We start from the raw sequence: 20,363 nt of genomic DNA, 5'->3' as shown, positions 1-20,363 counted from the left end.
TAAATTTCAGTAATAGAAAAGAATAGGTCCTTATCATTACTCATTGTTATTTAACCGTTGTTTTCAATTATTGTCATACAAAAAGTAAAAAGACATTTTAAGAAGCTGTCTGATTGATGAAAACAGAACCTGCCTCAGTGGTTTGGTTGTTGAAGTGCTGAGAGACTTTAAGTCATTGTGTGTTGCAAACCATGCTGCAAAACAATTCTGTTTAGGAGCTGGTAAATTGGATTTTTCAGAGATATGGTTTAAGAACAATTGACTGGTGTTCTTGTTGTTAACAGATGCAAATAACTACTGTTCTGCTGTTAATATCTCGGGGAAAAAAAAGCTCACTGAAGGAATTAGTTTTGGATGAGCTGATTGGAATCTCACATGGCTTCCTAAAAAGCACAACACTCTCTCTAATCCCTCTTTAAGCTTGTTTACTATGCTTCCACTCCTGAGACTGCATTCACTATTGTCCACTTGCTACCCAGCTGTTTTAATATTAATAGACAATTAGAACAATTTTATCACTCTAATGGTGTATTTATATTTGCTTTATTGTTGTTTCTTTTCATAGAACTACACCAAAAACACAGTACACAGGCTGCTCAGTCCATGAAAACAACAATGGCCAGGCTGCCTTTGAGAACCCCATGTACAACACCAACGCCAAGGCCGTGGAGGGGAAGGCTGTTAGATTCGATCCAAATCTAAATACTGTCTGCACCATGGTCTGAGGATTGATTATCCTCACTTGAACTTAATGACTCAGATATCTAATGGGACCACAATTGGTACAAGGCTGTGGAGAGGAAAGCCGTATGCTTCGACTCAGACCTTGACGTCGTCAGCAACATGGTCTATACATTGATTACAAAAGACCCCCATTCCTAGTTCGGACATCTTATCTTCCCAAGCAGAGGAAAAACTGTCCACTTGAAACCAAAACTCAGTGTTGGTTCCTTTCACTAAAAGCATTTTCTATCCGCAAATGAAATTTAAACACAAAAAATGTCTCCTACCTTTGACAGATGGAACACAGCCAGTGTTAACTCACAGTGAGATGTGACATCAAGTGAAAGAGGAGGATAAGCGGATGCAACCCAACAGAAAAGCTATTCTGGCTATTATCCTTCTCTAACCCCAAGACTCAGCTGGTCATGGATAGTTTATAATTTGATTCTAAACCAGACACAGCCCATTATAGTTTGACCTCTCATTTAACCCCACTCACTGTCTCTAATGCAAGTAGTAATGATGAAGCCATGACCCACTAGTCCAACGTCATGACATGTTACCATAACCCAATGCTGAACTTCGTATTTCACACAGAGCTGTGACGATAGAGACCCACTCTCCTCTCAGCTCTGTGACCATTAGTCCTTGCCTGGAGAAAGAGAGAGCACATTATCAGTGCTCTGACCATGGTTATACATCACAGAGATAAACTGCACTACAAAAACAGGCTGATTTCATTTGTAACATGTTGTCTCCCCAACTGTACTGAGCAAACACTTAACTGTGAGGGACACAGAAGCAAAATGGCCACAGATGGGGAGATGTGACATGAAGACACTGTGAAGCAAAGAGAACTGTTTCTATTTATCTATCTGGGTTCAACACTGACAGTAAAAGACGCTGTCACCAGCAGACCATCAGTAAACCAGACTTACAAGTTGTGAACAGGAGCCTATTTCTAAAACGACCACGGAATTCAACACCCTAGCAACCAGACAGGACAACCTCCTGTCTCCATGACAACCAGAGGCTGGTGTTACCAGTCTCTTGTCTTTTTCTATTAAAACGGAATCTAAGACGGTTAATGCTAGCAGACAGTAGCAAAAGTTGCTTTGAAAAGAGACTAACTCCTAAGCAAAGGATAAGGGCAGCCCTGGAGACGGAGCTATAATCCTAACTGAACTGGGATTAGAGCAAAGCAAAACTAAAAGGAGTCTAAAGGGGAAGTAGCACTATTAGAACAGATGAGAAGAGACTGACTCATCTAATGGATAAACTGCTCCTTCCCATCCTGTGGATAAGAGAGGAGGGCAAGAAGACGGAGACAACCCCTAACTGAACTGGAAATAGAGTAAGGGAGTCATCAAGAGAAAAGATGAGATCTTACAATCCTAATGCAGCCAATCAGAGCCTGTCTAACCTGAAATCAACTACTGAGAGAGGTTGGCCCTCCCTCTACATAATGAATCAGATCAGACAGAATATGGCCTTGAGGGAAGATGTTCCTGATCCTTGCGAATTAAGATGGATTCTGATGAGAAAGACGCTGAATGGATACAGAGGACTCTGATGGACTAACAAAGAAAAAGACTTTGACAAACAGAGAAAGCTCTGGCACTAAAGCACATTTTACAGAAACACTACCTGTCTACCCACTGAGAGATGGACTGACACAGAGATAGGCGGAAAGGTTGGAAAGGAAGTGACAGGATGAGTGAGGGACAGAAAAGATGACAGGTACACACGCCAACAAAAATCTGGAAAGACAGAGAGCAGACAGGTGGTATCAAGTCCAACAGTTAGACACATAAGGAAATCGTCAGGTTCAAGAAAGACAAACAGGGTCTTAAGACTGTTGCAGACTCCACCGTCCAGTGTCGCCACTTCACAGACAGACAGAGTTTAAACACAGATTAACAGGCTTATAGAGGAACGGACACAGAGACAGGCTGACAGACAGGAGGCACAGACAGACATAAATTGATAGACAGGCTTAAAGAAAGACAAACAGGGTTGTAGCCCTATGATTGTGGACACAGCTCCACTGTAATTCTGCACTCTGCGAGTGCTTATCTTCTTTCTTTGTTATTGCTGCAGAATCTTCTGATCTGTAAATCTATTGCATATATATTCGGGAGCATTCACCACCTATATTTTTGTGCTATATATTTACCACAGGGGAGGGGCTGAAGGGGAAAGATGGATTATAGCAGAGAGTTTTTAGAAAAAAAAAAGAGAAAGAAATATCAGAATAAAAGATATTACAACTATGTGCTGTCCACAGAAGTCACAAAAAGTATTTTGGTTGCTTTGTAACATGGAATTGGTTTCATTTTAATTTCTTGTGTAATGTGAAGTTCCTCACACCATCACTGTCTTTCCCACTGAGGCAATCATGACTGTCGGTGGTATTGCTGTTGTCATTATTGTTGAGATGCAAGGTTTGCCAGCAACAATCATGCCGTTTAAAGTTGATGTCTCTTTACACATTTACCACAGATGGCAGATTTCTGAGCCATTGTCAGATAGAGTTTGTGCTACGGTTGCCATTTTTATGCTTCTTCACTAGAGCTGTTGGCCACTACAGATACATAACAGCATGCATCATTATAGTCACCATTGTGACACAGACAGATTTTAATGATCAGCTGGAATAACGGCAACATTTTCTAACCTAACTGACTGAAGTAACATGAGGCCACAGATATTTGCACATGAAAACTCTGTTATTTTTTATCTACAGTTCAGAGATGTCAACAGTCTCAGTGTTGTACGGCAACACAGAAGCTCTTCATGGAACCTACCCGTTTGATTACACATGGCCAGACTCTTATCTAGTTCTGACTCTGGTTAAAGTTAATGATCCCATCGGCAAACACACAACTGTGGTAAAAGTAATATTAATAATAATAATGGTGATATTTGCTGGTGAACTGCACAACATGTAGTTTGTGGATTGTGACCCATTTACATGTTTCAGCCCACACTGAAAATTTGTGTTGTACACTGACCTACTAGTTCATGCTTGTATTTTTTCGTCGTACATTGAGGAGTCAAAAGAACAGAGAATTCATTTGTTTTGGGAAGAGTTTTGGCTTTTAGGATGTTTTCAGTGGGTTTGTTTGTGAACTGTTACTAAAATTCTGATCTAATTTACTTGCAAAACATACCAGTTTTAACCTTGTTCATAAAACCTCAAAGACAAGATCTGTAAATTTTAAAGTTCCATCATCACAACTTCACCCCCAGGTTATATATCATTGAATCCTGATTTTCAAGCGTCTTTCTGTGTCATAGATGTGTTCAGTCTCTCAAATCAATACTGAAATATCAGAGATCATAGGACTACAGGAGTTCTGTTTTAGGAGATCTTTTAAGATCTCATTTGCTCTTGTACTGACACCCACATCAATTATAAATTGGCACACTCTGTTTACAAGCCTTTTATTTCAGGTTTAAAAAGAAAAAAACTTGGTACTTGGTAAAGATGGTACATCTTTTGGCACTTATAAAGTATTGCAAACTTGTATGTGGAGCAAGAACAGATAGATTTTAATGAACTTCCCACAGTGTTTTGTGTGTGTGCATCGCATCTCAAAAGCTAAAAGGCCTTGACTGAGTCAGTTATTTCAGAAACACTAGCTTTAAGTGAACTGACCATGTGGGTGAGGATCTTAAGATTTCAAGGTGACAATTGAGTAAATTCATACGCATAACTGAGGCCACTGAGATTTAATATCCCCCCCTTGCTTTTGCTTGTTTTTATTTCATAGAAATATAGCCTTATAATCTCAGCTCACTGTTCCTTGGCTGGTAGCCATTTCTCAAACCTGATCTGCCACCTATTCTGATAAATTAAAAAAAAAAAAAAAAGCTTTTGTATACCTGGCAACCTTTCCTGTATTTAGCCCCCTGTCAGCCACTAGAGGCTGTTGTTGCACATGTTGTTGGCCTTTTTGATGGTCCCATGTGCCATCAATGAACCACTGCTGAGAGAAAAGAAGATGTTTGATTTTTGTGTTAAACCACACATAACATCCATACAGTATACTACTTTCTTATTATAAGGGTTGGGCCTGAAAATGCACCAGATACAATTAGTATAATAACCTGGTCCCTACAAGACAAGAATACAGGTATCAAAGAGCATGAGACACTGTTTTTCTGCTTTGTGCCCATTTGAAAAAAGTATTTGTTTTGTTTTGAAGATGCTGGTTTAAAGAGTGAGAGACTGAATTTTAGTGAGCTTGGGCCCCACACATGATGAATACCAGTGGTTTTTAATGAGTCTGGGTGCCAGGGTGAGCGAAAGCATCGACTTTGTTTTAAGAACCCCTGCTGTCGTGACCACAGGCACCGACTGCAACAAGCTGACAGAATTCTCCTTTTAAAGTCATTACTGATTTAAAAGCAACGGTAGCTGCGGCCTCCTCGTTTATCCGATCTGCAACTGTCCTGCCCTGCATTGCTATGGTGACATTGTTTCTTATTACAGTTTGGATTGATTGTTGCTGCTGTTGTTGTTGTTATTGCTGTTGTTGTTTTTTTTTTTTTTTTTTTGTTTTTTGTTTTGTTTTTTTCGGTATGGATCTGACGCAGTGCCTACCAAAAACCATGGGACCCTCCCTGTCACCTACACACACACACACACACACACACACAAACACAACTTTCAAACACATACATGAAAATACACACACATACATACATAAGAACACGTACCTGCTCCAGCCCTCCCCTTCATCAGAAGTCATTTTTTTCTAAGCTTCAGTCTATTTTGCCACAAGCTTTTCCTACTGACTGACCGCAATAAGACCCATGTGATTTGAAAGACTTAAAGCCGTTCCTGCCTGGGGGACATTGGAAATATTCACCATTTGAAAAAAAAAAGATGAAATATAGAATAAAAAAGTGTTTTGTACAGAAATATATTTTTATGATGAAATTATTTGTAAAATGTATGAATCTATTATGTAAATTTTCAATGCAATGTAAGATTAAAAAAGGCTAATTGCTTTTGTAAAAAAAAAAAAAAAAGAGAGAGAGAGAGAGAGTCTTTCTTTGTCTCTGCTTTAAATGATTTTCTGCAAACTGGTATGTTTGGTCCATTTTACCTAAACACCTAAACACATGTTGTTATTTATGAATGTACACCACAGTACAAGCTACAGATTATAAATATATGTGAGATTAAGTCTTGGAAGTGTGAAGTAATGGGAAATTTAGAGGTTGCTTCAGGTTTAAATGTGACTGGAAAACGAATTTCAAAGTAAGGGAGTGCCTTGCAGGGGAAATACTGCTGGTACAGAGTGTATAGAAATATATATATATATATATAAATGTAGTGTAGCTATCTCACCTTGAGATGAACTCCCTAAACTTCCCCCATTCATTTACAGCAGAAGTCCTTATCACTGGGAATGCAACATTATTTTTCGCTGCTGCACCTGTGACTGTTAGTCTGACTTTCTGCTACAGGAGTGGGTAATAGGAAAGACAAAATGCAGAGTTTTCACATACAACTGATACTACAAGCCTTGAGATTTTTCTTATAGCTTGGAAGTACATGCCTACATTTTGCAGTATGCAAACCTACCAGTGAATAAATGTGGCTTACCAGTACCCACTTTGTTGTATATTTATAGAAAGCATGTTTCAGTCTGAACTGGACTGATCATAGGGATCACACAGCTCGACCTTTTATGGCTCCCCATCCCTGAACATTTAGTTTGAGCAGGCACAGTTATTACACAGGAAAATGAAAACAGTAGTAGTAAACAGCTCATGTTTTCAGATATAGCACAGATACGTCAGCTATGTTGCTGTCATAGGTGACCTGATGAAACAACAGCAGCTGCCAGTAACATGTTGCTGACCAATCAGCTACTTATTTTAAAAGGGACTAAAATAGAAGTATTTCTTATTTTCTTACTGATACTTTGTTGCCTGCTTATATCTTAAGCAATCTTTGACTGAATCTACAGGTGCCACTAATAATCGACAGAATACACACTCATCATTGTCTACATAAAGAATGCACAACTTAAAATATACCTAATATGGCCCTATTATAATACATACCATAGAGTTAGGATTGAAATGAAAAGTGCTTATGATTAAGGTGCATATACATGCCCATGAATATCCCACTAAATGATTCAGCAGGTTATCCAACTGATAATACATTAAGTATTGGTATATTTTTTGAAATAAGTGAACAGAGACTGTTCTGTAAATGGCTGCAAAATGTAAGCAGGGATAGGTATCAAAAAGGGTATTTTACACAATAGTGTTAGAAAATAACACTTTAACCATTAACACAGTAACTGAGCACAAAATGTGAAAACTGATCATTGTGGCATTTCAGAAGGCCAAGTGGCGAAATGTTCTTTCACGAAGCAGATTAAGGCTGCTGATTAACAAGATATCCAGACAAGCTGAGGTCACATTCAGATAAACTGTGAATTATTTCAGCTTTTACATCATTACCATGGGAGAATGGGTTGCACTGGAGACATAAGCTCCACTTGCTGTAATGAAGGACAAGAGAAAGAGAAATTGAGACCTCTGTGAGCTTTACTGACCTCTGTTGGTGGTCAGTAGGAACCACAACAACACTATACAGTCTGTGCCTGAGACATAAGTCCCTGGTACAGTCATATTCCTGCTGCCTCTGTGAGTGATGATGTCCTCTGACTGCAATGTAATGGACACAGTTTTACATGAGTTACTCATCTATCTATAGTTTAAACTGGAATTCGTTTTTGACCACAGAAAAAGCAGATGAGAGACAAGTCTCACAGCTAAGCCCATCTGATTTTAGAATTTCATTTTATTATCATGCACATTAGTTTAAATGTCTTTTCATTTGCATGTTTTGTGTGTCTGAGAACCTCCTCAAAAACAAGATGATACAAGTCAAAATTAAAAATTGAAATACATGAATAAAATGTACACTATGTTTATTTCTATATTGACAAGTATAGAGCCAATGCCACACATGGGCCTTTAAAGTGCACAACTTGAACATCTAATTCTACGGAGCAAAATACATCTAAATATAAAGATAATGTGATTTTAGAGCTGTGTCACCCTGCTGGAGGGCTTGCCTACTTGCACCACACCCGAAAAATTGGATTAAATTAATTCTACAACATTACAGAATTTGAGAAAATATCATATCATGGATTGTAAACGGTTGAAGTCCATTTAACTGTGCAATATATGGAATATTTTCTGGTCTAGCTGTTCACGGAGATGGATAACGGAAACACAAAGTGACCAGTTGTCAGTGTAGTTTCCAAACTGCTGTGTAAGTACGTCACACTGGCGACTCGAAGGCTGTGTCGTCGCATCTGGAGAGGCAGAGGCCGTGGCCTTACTGACCTCAGATTTGACTGCAACGGCGGATATCTGCTGTCAACACCACAAGATACATGAATTTTAGCGGTGTTATCGTCGAAATGGTGAGTCATTTTCAACTTTTTTTTGCCGCCGCTGCTCCTGCTGGCTAAAACTGTGGATATGGTTTGTGCTTGCGTCAAGCTCCTTGACTGTTGTTCTAAGTTAGTTGTCACATACCCCCCTACAAACTAATGACTTATTGGGGCTCTGTGTAGCTATTCGGTCTATGGTGGTTTGTAGTGTGCTAAATTTTAAGTTACTGATGGTATTAACAGGCATTTTTCATAGCAGACATTTTGACACGCCATAGCAGAAAAACGCACAGGTGTAATTAATGACATCAATAACGACTGCTTTCCATTTAAGTGAGCTAGCTTCCAGGTAGCTAGTTGTGCATGGTGGCTTACTGTCGTGATTAACCGGGGCACAAGAGAGCCCTTGTTAACGAGATTTGTTTCACCTTTGCTTTTCCTTCAAAAAAAAAAAAAAAAAAAACAACTGCTGGATTGGAAATACTTCTGTGACTCGTCTCAACAGGAGCTCAAGCCTCCTATTGTACAGAAGTACAAGTGTACTGAAATTTTACGGGCTGTTAAGTTTATCGACTATAATGTAACTTTACATTTATATTTAAAACTGAATCTTTGCCATATGGACGCATACATTTACCATATTTAAGGAAATTTGCAAAGACTAGTTGTTGAACTTGTCCTGACTACAGTTAAACAAAACAGTTAATTCAGGCTTTTTCAGCAGAGTTAACAGGATCAGGCTCATGCAAGACTGGTCAAAAGAAGTTTTCATTTGTACCAGAACCCAAACATTTTTCATTTGAAATGTAATAATTGACATAGTTCAAGCTCTGTTTATCAAAGTAATTTTGCATGATCAGTTTTTACACAGACCTTGGTAAATGTACTTGTCCCACTTGAAATTTTTAACTTTTTTTTTATTACTAAACATTATTCATATCATTTAATAACCCTTTCACTATAAATAGAGCTGGACTGATTACCATATCAGTCTTGATGGCTGAGCTACTTTTATACTTGCCTTTCAAACATAGGAAAGTGGAGCAGAGCTGACAGTGAGAAGTTAAGAGCAGTGGAGGTTCATGAAAATAGGTCTGAATGAAAGATGATTGCCTATGTCTATCACTCTTACACATACACACACACAGTTTTGTGTTGCACATATTTTACAATAAACCTCTTGAATTCTGTTCATTAAAAAAATGCACATTTTTGCCTAAATTCACGTGTCATATTTGCCTAGGATAACCTGAGGTCTGTGCTACAAAGCAGCTTCAACATACCCAGGATATCTTTTCATCATTTGGCTTCACTAAACTAAACCTAACTTCTGCAGTCTCTAAGCGGTCATAGGACGGTGGTTATCAACTCGGTAAGTCAACCCAGTATTTCCTCGTCTAGCCATGAGTGTGTGAAAGAGGCAGAGTTGTTCTGTTCCATGTTGTTCTGAGCTGCAGTGATGATATAAGACTGTCAGGAATTCTGTTGGGTTCAAAGAATCTCAATTCAATTTAAATTAACCTATAATAGTTATAGTGTATTAAGTATCAAACTCTCCTTCTGTTTATTAGAAGTGCTATTTTAAAACCAGAGCAAACACATCGAAAGCCTCAAACAGCTGAACAATTCCACTGATCTATAAACATATCTATGCTCCTCATTATTTGTCCTGTTATTGTAAACTATTTTGGCAATGTCAGAATCCTGCAGGAATGATGACTCTAGTTTCCCAGTGATTTGATTGGTCAGCAGTTGAGCAGTTGATATGATCCCCTGAATGTAACCTGCTACGGAGCAGGTTAGCCGTTACTATGGTGATTTATCCCAGGCAAGAAGTGAACCACCATCATAACCATGACCTGAAACCATAAACCTGAAGTTCCCTCACTAACCTCAAATCCTGCTTCGTATAGTACAGGCCTCTGACCACCAGCTGAGATACAGCAGATATGGTGACCATGATTGTTATGTAGAAGTTGATCGTGATGTCATGGGTCAGGGAGTCAGGCTTGATATGTCTTTGAGGAATAATGTTAAGAATGATTTAGCTGCACAGAAGGCGTTATGTCTCACCGCTGTTTCTTTCGATGGTTAGAGGTGATGCTGATGCAATATTTTCTTTAAAACAATTCCTGAAATAATTTATTGGCTCATTTTAAAAGGCTCTTCCTATTTCTTTTCTCTCCTCTTTTCTGTAGTAGTTTATTGTCATTGCCATTAACATTATGACAGAGATGGTTGTCTTTAAAATCATGTACAGATTACAAGATCATATTGGATTTTCCTGATTCTTATTGTTTGTTTGATGCTCTCATTAGCCTAGCGTAGGGCTGGATGATGGGAACTTAAATGTGTGTATTTTGAATATTGGTAAGTATAGTATTAGTAGACATATTTGGATTTGACAGTTGATCAATTGTTGTAAAGTGAGGCTTGCTATTTGTAGTTTGCAGGTGCCTTTTACCCTGTATTTTATTTGCATTAGGTGGCCACTAGATGGCGCCAGGAGACCTCTGTAATTTCTATTTGGGCAATTCAGTACCTGTAGCATGAAACCTTACATTTAATGGATTTTAGATTTGAATTTGAAACATGAATTTCAACATGTTACAGTAGAGGTTTTTTGTTTGTTTGTTCTTTGATTATCGTTTTGAGGTGTAATTTGTGTGTATTTAGAACATTTTGATATCATTCATCAAGATTTAATTGATGTGATCCTCAGTTTTTAGATTTAGGTCTGTAGTTACTTTGTTGAACACTTTTCAGTGTCTATATTCTCAGTGGTTTGGTGGATGTACCGCAAATCTACTCTCATCTGTTTCCTAACTGCTTGTTATTTCATTGATTAAGAGAGATCAGTAGATGGCGCCAGCAGACCTTTGAAATGATTTTCAGAGTGCTGTTGAACTGATCCAACAGTGATGGAACCATGCAGCTCTGAGGTATGAGGATTGATGATCTCCAACCAAAAGTTTAATGTTTGTCTCATAGATGTTGTTTAAAGTGTTTAAGCAGGCATTATCCAAATCAGCACAAATCTAGTTTTCCTCAGCATGTTAAAGTGAAAATTAACAAATGACTTAATGAGTTGGCAAACAAACATTACATTAAAACTTAAACACTGTGGAATGGGAAAACAATAGAGTATGATAAGTAGGTTTTTAATGTGATTTTTTTTTTAAAGAACATGTAAAGTACCAAAAAATATAAATTATAAATACTGAAGAAAATGATGCTTGTGTTTTATTAATGAAATCTTTTTAAATCAAAGAGAGAGGGATGATATAGATGTTCACAGACATTACTGTTTTAGTAAAAGTTTCGACCATTTTCCTACTTTAATAATGAATAACTTCTTCAGAGTAGAAAAAAGTAAAACAATCGATTCTCTAATGTAGGCTATGGTATGTGTGCATCTGCACTGGATTTTTATTGGCCGTACATCGTCAGTAGATGGAGCTTGATGACCTTTGATACTTGCGTTACAGATTCTTGTGCCTGAGACAAAAACATGAAACACCGCAGGGAGTGTTGCAGGACTTTAGTGTAAGTGTTTTACATAAGTGGTGCAAAAAATTAGCCTTCATATATCTTACTCAGGGCAAATCATGGGAGATGAGACAATGGCAAAGCAGAAATGCATCAACTGACCCAAATTCTGAGTTATTTGACTGAATCCCTGTTTAAAAATTGTTTTGCAAACATGACTGATTGAAATAGAGTAGGCACAGAAAAAGTAGTAGAGCTGAGTTGTTTATTTTTTTCCCTTTTTAATTCAGTATCACCTTGCTTCAATCCTTTTTGCCCTCTATCTGATCGTGACAGTGAGGGGACAAAGAAGAACATTCAGCCCGCTGTGTGTTAGTCAAACTGGGACACAGTGAAGCTGCAGGGTCCGTGGGAAAGGATAATGATGCAGTGAAGCTCCTCGAGAAGTCCTCTCGTGTATGAAGCCCTTGTGTAGCCATGTGAGTGTAGAGGAGAGCGTGTCGAGAGGGTAACTGCAACAAAGACAAAGACAAAAATTATCATTTGTCCCCACTGCGCTATTGGAAGAAAAAGGTGGTTTGGGATCAGGTTAACATTGTAGATTTACAGGATGAGGATAATGTTCGGTTTAGTATTAAGCTGTTTTTGTTTGCATTTTAGGATTTTTTTGTTAAAGAAAATTTATCCTAATTACTGTAAGCCAGTGAGGGCAGCAAATGCAGTAGTCTGGTTTTAGAAAAGTAGAGGAAGTACAGTACATCTTGATACATATTTTAACATTCCTTCCTTCAACACCATCACTTTGGTTCTGAAATACATGGAGCATGCCTAGTATATGAAACATAAAATATACAGTATGACAGTAAAACTTGTTTGTCTTCTCTCACTGCTTGCATGGTCTCTCATCTCTCTCTTGTAATCACAGAAAGAGTCTCTGTGCTTTCCTTGCCTACTATTCCTGTGTTTCCTCTTGCAGTATCCAGGAATCTCAGCTTTCCTCTTTGTGCTTTGAGACGGTGTGCAGCTTCAGACAGTATCAGAATAAATAAATATACTGTATACATGCCTTGCCAGCACAAACACACACTCACACTCCTATCAAATCAGTGTGAATTGCTGATACTAACAGTACGAAGGGTAGCACAAGCCACGAATGTCCTGAGAATATTCAGGAAAATTAGGTAATTGTTTTTTTTATGTCAAAAAGAGGAGAAACTGAGCAGTACTTCAATATTTTTGGCTAAGTTACCTTGATGTTTCGAAACTCAACATTTCATGGCAGTGAAGTTTTAAAAATTATTACTCTCTGTTCTTTTGCAAACATCAGAAATACTGTACTGTTTTCTTCCCGATCAACCAGCTTCCTGCAGTCTTGCTCCTGTGACAGAGAGCTTTCCTAGATTTCTCCAGCTTTCTGTCTTCGACCGCTCTCAAATCAATCTGGGATTAGGCTTGATTACATGGATACCCCTTTGGGACGCTTTATTTCAATGAATTAGTCGAGTGAATGAACAGAACTGCAACAGAACGGTATTTTGTACCAGCCACATAAATTATGCATAGTCTGTGGATATCAACCAGCCTTGATCATCTTTTTTATGGTTTGAATTCTGAGTGAGAGAAATTGTTAATTGCCAGCCTTGTCACATATAATCTTGGCTGTGTTTGATGTACAATAGCGATACAGTATATATGTTGGTTATTTATTTATGTGGTGATGGAGATTCTGCATGTGATGAAACAGAGACCTAGATAAAATGTTTGTGTGGTGTTTTATGTTTTCTACTATATGGCTACTGTTAGAATCATGGCAAGCAAATACGGAAATTCATTGATTGCACAGAAACCAGGCATTTTGTGCATTTCATCTGGTATTAATAATCCATGTCGGTGCAGCATGTATACACATCCTTTTTATTTATGTATTTATCTTTCTTCTGTTTCATTTTCTTCCTGTGCCACATCATGCTCACAGCTCAGGTGATGTTTCAGTGGTGTAAGATTAAGAGATAATTGTGCAGCAGAATAGGAAAACTGCACCACTGAATCCTAAAACAAATCTTGAACACCTTCAATTGAACTTGAGCTGCCTCATAATGAGTACTAAGCAGTGTTAATGTGTTGTAATTGAAGCTGACCGCAGAGATAGTGCTCAGGCCAGGGAGAAAGGTGTAGATAGAGCTCCATAGCTGAAGATGGCACAAAAAAAAAAACAGTTAAACACACATATTTTCCCCAGGTGGAAATAATTTCACTCAGGGCATAATTAAATTTGTATGCATTCCTGAGTTATTGTTAAAAGCGCACAAGTGTTGAAATATGATTGACAGAGATGCATAAGTCTGTGATCAGCGTGCCCCAAGAATCCAGTGAGTCTGAGGGCTTGAAATATTTAAAAATGCAAATCGCATGCAACAATTTGCATATGGCAGTATTTAAAAACCAGTGTCCTTGCCTAAAGAGGGGTTTGTAGTAGACAAAGAGAGGGATTAAGGGTAGACACCCACCCGTGTTTTGATTGTAGCATCATTGGTCAAGTCAGATCTCTGTAAACAATAGGCTACTCAAGAGGCTTGATGGTGTATTTAGTCAAACATGTACAGTGTGTTGAAGTGCTGTGACTAAATGTAAATTATCATCTGGCTCAGAGGCTTTTACAGTAATATAATCCTGATCCTCTTTGCCCTTGAGATAAGAAAAATCAAGGGTATGTGGAACTTACTGTATATTGTGTGATGTTTAACCAAATTCATAGACTATTTTCCCAGTTCTGATAGATAGATAGATAGATAGATAGATAGATAGATAGATAGATAGATAGATTTTAAACATATCTTTGGTCAAAGTTACTTCTCATTAACAGAGTTAAAGTTAAGTGCTCACTGGCTGCTGTGACCAATCGATTAGCATGAAACGCTCAGCCATGTCCTACAGCGAGGGGCTACAGTGTTAGATTAAATGCTGGCTAGATCCTCATCAGGAAAAAAAAATCAATGGTTGTTGTTATGGGTGAATAGTGTACGAGGGGGGTGGGAGACACAGGATTGTAGAGTCACTTTACATGGTGTGTCCTGGGCTGTTTGCATCGATGGCGCCTGCTTGTATTGACCTGGACAGGAAGCCTCGGTAAGGAGGAGAGAGCGTGAGAGAATTTGTCACCGTAGTTGTTCTTCACTCCCAAGCCCCCATTCACTTACACTGACTTTGGCTTTCTTATAACTCTAGACTGAGCAAAGAGACCAGATTGCCACACTTGACATCTGAACTTCATTTTTATACATCACACAGTGTGTGAGTGTAGAACTCATACTCTTAAACTTTGTCTATGCACTTTTTCAGGTAGTTTCACCTATACACAGAATCTGGATTTTAAAAACTTTAGAAAGTAAAATTAGCCATCCATTAAAATACCATATACCAACAAATAAGTAAATTGACAATTAAAACTATACTTCTTCCTCTTTTTCTTAATTAATTATTAGTGACCAAATTTATATTTCAACCTTAGCAGTTTGTTGTATTGTAAGCAGCTTAAGTTTTTTAACTTCACACATATTCATGTGTATTCTCTCCATTGTCTTAGATATATTAGCCTTACAGAAAAGCACAGGGGATTCACATGGCAGGCAACTTGCTATGCTAAACTTCACCAGTGCAGTTTATATTAGTCTAAAAACAGCTGTTACAGACCAATCAGTGAACAGTGAGGACTGGCTCGCAATGATGTCATGTGCTGTTTTATGTATTGTACTGAATGATGATTCTCAACTGCCAAAGCTTGTGGACAACTTGAACTAAGCTTTGTTGAACTAAAATAATCCATGGTGTATTGACTGCATTGGATTTTTATTGCCTTGAAATGAAACTGGTTTTGTTGGATTGTGTTTTTTTTTTTTTTTTTTTGTATTCCAGATTTTAACAGATTGAAAATCTGTAGTAAAACTCACAAGCAGCCCAGAGAGTGGTGATTTTTGTCTGAGTGGTTTAGAGGGGGTTCATGCTGATGTCTCACTGAAGAAGACAATGTATTATAAGTTTTAGTCTTTTAGTCCATTAGAAGCTGATCCAGTCATCTGCAAAGTCCTCTTGGTTTACCACCATTAACACTTATAATGCAAGGAAATGCCTGTTGAGTCCTACCAGACCACAATCAGCAAACTGACATTCATGGTCTGTGGGGATAGTCTCCCACAGATACAGTGTTTAAGTCATGTGTAGTAGCTGCTCCGTACTGCCTGTCATAATGTTGTGTCATTTCTGCAAGCAGACACAGCTAGCGGGAAGCACTAATTAGGTAGCATTAAAACAAAATAAACAGGGAAAAAGCAATAAAACTGGTTAAAAGGTAAAAGTGCTGTCCACAGAACAAAATGAACAATCAGGAAATCAGTAGAAAGGGAAAAAAGACAGTTGCAAATCAAAATACTTTATTGCTGGTGACATCAAAAAGTTTTTCTTGGTTGTTCGACTCTGCAGTTTTAAGTTTTAAGGACCTCTGGTAAAGCAGTGATTGTATCTAGGAACTTCTGGATAGGGTGTAACCCATTATTAAATCTGAGCTGGTATAGAAGTAAACAAGAGAGGAGACATAATAATTTAGTCCAAAAGCTACTCTTCACTATGTCAATGTAAATTTGTGACTATATTTTAAATGTACCAATGTATCCATAGTTTTAAATATTAATGTAACAAAATTAAACACAATTAATATGGAGATTTTAATATTTTTGTTTATAGATATTGGCAATTAAATTTAGTCAAAATATGTCAAATAAATGTAATTAGTTTAGCTTAGTATGTGTATTTTGCTTGATATTGTTTTTCTCACTTAAAATGCTAAATACCTTTTGAAATCCAGCATGTAGACATGAAAAACCCCATGAAACAGGTCTACCTACCACCTGTGTGAATGTGTCTGGTAAAGGTAAACGCCTGTAATACATATTGTTTATCAGTATCTTTCTTTGAGTATTTAGTTTTAGATGTTTTTTGTGTCAACAACAGATTTTGAATTGAGGTCCATATTATATTGAAATGTTTTGTATCTTTTAACTGGCTCACATTCGGACACATGACAGACAGCAAACTAGATGGTCAGATTCAAACAGTATTCAAACATATTTCAGGATTACTTATTACTTAGACTCTACTATAGGTCTACTTTAAGGCAATCACGCATTTAAATGCATATCAGAACCCATAAACAAAATAGTGAAAACATGGTCTCATCATCTCAGTGTATTTTTCTCTCACCCTGCTCCACACACCTCTCATCCTCTCGACTCCACGACTCTGAGCGACTCAAGGACAAAGAGGGAATGACTTCACTGTTTTGCCTTGTGTGTCTTGTGTTTCTGGGGCAACAGGGAGATTATTACTGCAGCAAGAGCCCTAGGTGCTGCTGGTGATGCCAGATAATTATGCATAAACAAACGAACCTCCAGAAAAGGTGTGCTGCCAAGCCTCTCAGGCCATATCAAATGGCAGAAAATGAACCAATAAGAATACAAAATATGCATATGCATAATTAGAATTTTGGATTAGTGGTCAAAAATATACAACTAAATTATTCTGAGGCCTTGGCACATTTTCCCTGTTGGTGCCTTTTATGAATAAGGACTTGGTTGAAGGTTGTTGATTGCAAGTGGTGAGCATCATTCTCCTCTTATTACAATTACAGATAAATTCTCAGTCATTAGGCCTGAACTAAATAGGTATTGTCTACAGTATAAAATTATATGTTTTTATATTAGTACATTAGTCCTTCAGATTAAGGAATTCTTTATTAAACTTCATTCATTAAGACATATTTCTCCAGTACAAAATACAAATAAAATCCATATCCGATGGTTCACATGAAGTAACACATTAGATGCAGAAATGGAGGGAAAAAATGACATTTTAAATAATTTTATTTCCAAAAAACAGGTTTTCCTCATTTTGCTATTTAGCAAGTGCTAAGAATGTCACCAGAAAGTCATCACACAATCAAATATAATGTTAAATTTTACCAAAAAAGTATCAGTTTAATTTTGTTCAATCTTATGCAAAAAAATCTGCCATTTGCCTTTTTCATGTTTTTACTGGCAATTAAGGTCTCACAGTGTGCAGAAGTGTTTAAACCTGTGAGTCAACTGATGAAGCTGCTGTGAAGTGCTTGTTAACAAGTGATTTATGAGTCTGGCTTATTAATGTGAGATTTCATTGATTTGTGGAAATTGCCCACCCCCGGTTATTGTGTGCTTTTCACAGTAGAAGTCGGGGAGGTTGGTCAAAACTGATTTACTTAATGTTTAATGAGTTTTGTTATAAATCTTGCAGTCACAAACACATAGAGGAGCTCAGAGGAGGGAGGATGATGCAGTAACACGTCCGCACAAACAGACAGCGGAGAGTTTTGAAACGGCATGAGAAAACCTTAAAATTGTCTCCCTCCTCTCAGCACCCTGCAGTTTGTACCCTCCAATTTCCCTCGCCAACTTCATGCTTTCTTTGTCCAGAAAAACTCTTCCCCTTCATCGTAGCGTGGGGGATCTCCAGATAAACCAAACGATAGGCGGAGAAGGACCCGCTGGGGTGTGGGATTGCTTGTAGAGAAGCACCCGAGCGCTCGTCTGCAGGATTTGTTTGACTCGGGTAATTGAAAGTGTTTTAAACTATTATAGCAACTGGAGGGCTTGTTTAACTGTCGAGCTGCCAGTCAAGCGGGTGGGCCAAAAGCCCAAGCCCGTCAAGGCCTGTCAGTCAATGGAAACGAGAAGTGTCGGCTTAATGGATTTCTCCACACCGCTCCGTCTACGCACCCAGCAGAGCCAGGAGAGAGGGGGAGGGAAAAAATAAAAATCAATGCATTGTCATGTGTGAGTGTGTGAGCCATCAAACGACCAGGTGGTTTGGAACTGTATTTGCCTTGTGTCGATGTTGAGATGCAATACTGGGAGTGAGCAGGGGGTGTTGGTTCGAGTGTGTGTGTGTGTGAATGCTTCGCCTGTATCTCTTACACCAGTCTGTGTGTGTGTTGCAGTTGCCTAAGAGGAGCAGGCTTTCTGAGATAGACAGACGTTCTCTTCTTGTCTCCAGGGGCTTTTGTTGTGATTTGTGGTGTAAGAGGGGTCATGTCACCCTCAACACAAGTTTGTTTTTCATCTCTTAGTCTCTCCACAGGTGAAAAGTGTCTTTTGTCTGCATGTTTGTAGGTTTTTCCAACATACAGTACACTCATCAACACAGACAGATGGTGTTCATTATATAACTTGCCCAGTGAACCAGCCTTTTTGTAGGTGAATGTCTTTTACTGTATCTGTTATAGGTGAAACAATTACAGATCTAGTTGCTAGACTATTGATTAATTGTTTAAGTCTTAACATTCAGCTGGTTTCAGCTTCTCCACTGTGAGGATTTACTGATTTTCTTTGTTTAATGTGATAGAGAGCAGAATATCTTTGGCTTTAGGTGTTTTGGGCTCTGAGATTAACTTTTTTGTTTGTTTGGTTTTTTTTTTTTTTTTTAGAGTTTTCAGATATTTTATAGGCCAAATTATTAACACAGTTGATAATTGGCAGATCTATTTATCATGAAACTAGTTGTAAGTTGCAGCCCTATATATACTTGGACTACAGATGCAGGTTATTTTTCATTGTTTAACGGATTAACCTCTTGATTTGATAAATTGTTAATTCTATAAAATATTGTGAAACCTTGAGTAATGCCCCTCACTGTTTCACAGATGTCACATTTTACAAGCTCAACTTTACAAGCAACTTTTTGGCATGCGTGATATTGAACTAAAAAATAAAAAAAACTAAGAATTTGAAAAATATCTGTGATTAATTTCCTGGCAGTAAACTGATAGCTGTAGCTCTGTTTATCATTGTTCTTATGTGAGAACTTTACTTTCAATCACAAATGACCACACAGAGGACAGCTTTACTACAGTTTGGAAATAGCACTTGTGTTTGAGATAATGTTTGATGTCAAAATGTCACAAAATGCTATTGCTTTAAAGACTGTGTTAATAGAGGCCATTTCCGCGTGGCACTGCACTGAATGATTACACTCATTAGTAGCTGTGATATTTGTTACAAACCACAGAAATGTGAAATGTAAGCCACAGGAAAACAGACAAAAACATCTTATATTTAAGCATTTGGATTTCGTCTGAAACTGTGTAATTTCCCAACCTCGCAGTCTAATCTCAACTGGTGTGTGAACGGAAGACAGCGGTTGGCTGATAGACGTCTTTTCAGTTGTTTTCACAGACACAACACAACTGACACATTCACACGCAGACACCTTGCATGCAGCACCCCACCTTGCAAGCACCTCAGAGATATATTTATTTTTATCATTTCTAGTTGTGGTTGCAGCAAAAGGCTGTCGTGGCACGTACCTTCGCTTCATCTCAATACCACCTTGTGTGATTTATAGCCAGCAGATCCGACTCCAGCGCCATCATTTTTAACCGCCTCGTCTTTTATCTCCACCATGTGATCATATTAACCACCGCCAAAGACTAACACAAGGCAGAGGGAGATGTCTGTGTTGAGCTAAACCAGACTACCTTCTGAAAGGCATCAAATCATTTCACCATGTTGAGAGCGAAAAGTGGTAATTACTTGTAATTGGGGCTTCAAATTTTTCTCTCGCTCGTCCCTCTTTTGCTAAATTGGATGATTTCCTTTTTTTTTTCTTCTGGAGGAATGATAGATACCT

At 38.1% G+C, this 20,363-nt stretch overlaps 1 protein-coding gene and 1 long non-coding RNA gene across 2 annotated transcripts in view; both read left to right on the top strand.

The window, feature by feature from the left end:
- The window catches only part of LOC108898204 (CUB and sushi domain-containing protein 3-like), a 311,569-nt gene extending 305,805 nt beyond the window's left edge, over positions 1 to 5,764 (top strand). Inside the window, 1 exon segment of the mRNA XM_018698119.2 lies at positions 566 to 5,764. Coding sequence (XP_018553635.2) covers positions 566 to 725 — 160 coding nt within the window. The 3' untranslated portion in view covers positions 726 to 5,764.
- Positions 5,765 to 8,073: 2,309 nt separating this feature from the next.
- The window catches only part of LOC108898207 (uncharacterized), a 45,971-nt gene continuing 33,681 nt past the window's right edge, over positions 8,074 to 20,363 (top strand). The window contains exons 1-2 of the long non-coding RNA XR_001963416.2: positions 8,074 to 8,192; positions 9,406 to 9,534. This is a non-coding gene — a long non-coding RNA (uncharacterized LOC108898207). The remainder of the gene's footprint in view (positions 8,193 to 9,405; positions 9,535 to 20,363) is intronic.

This window comes from Lates calcarifer, linkage group LG3, assembly GCF_001640805.2.
Source record: "Lates calcarifer isolate ASB-BC8 linkage group LG3, TLL_Latcal_v3, whole genome shotgun sequence".
NCBI lineage: Eukaryota > Metazoa > Chordata > Actinopteri > Centropomidae > Lates > Lates calcarifer.
This window is presented reverse-complemented; position numbering and strand designations above follow the sequence as displayed.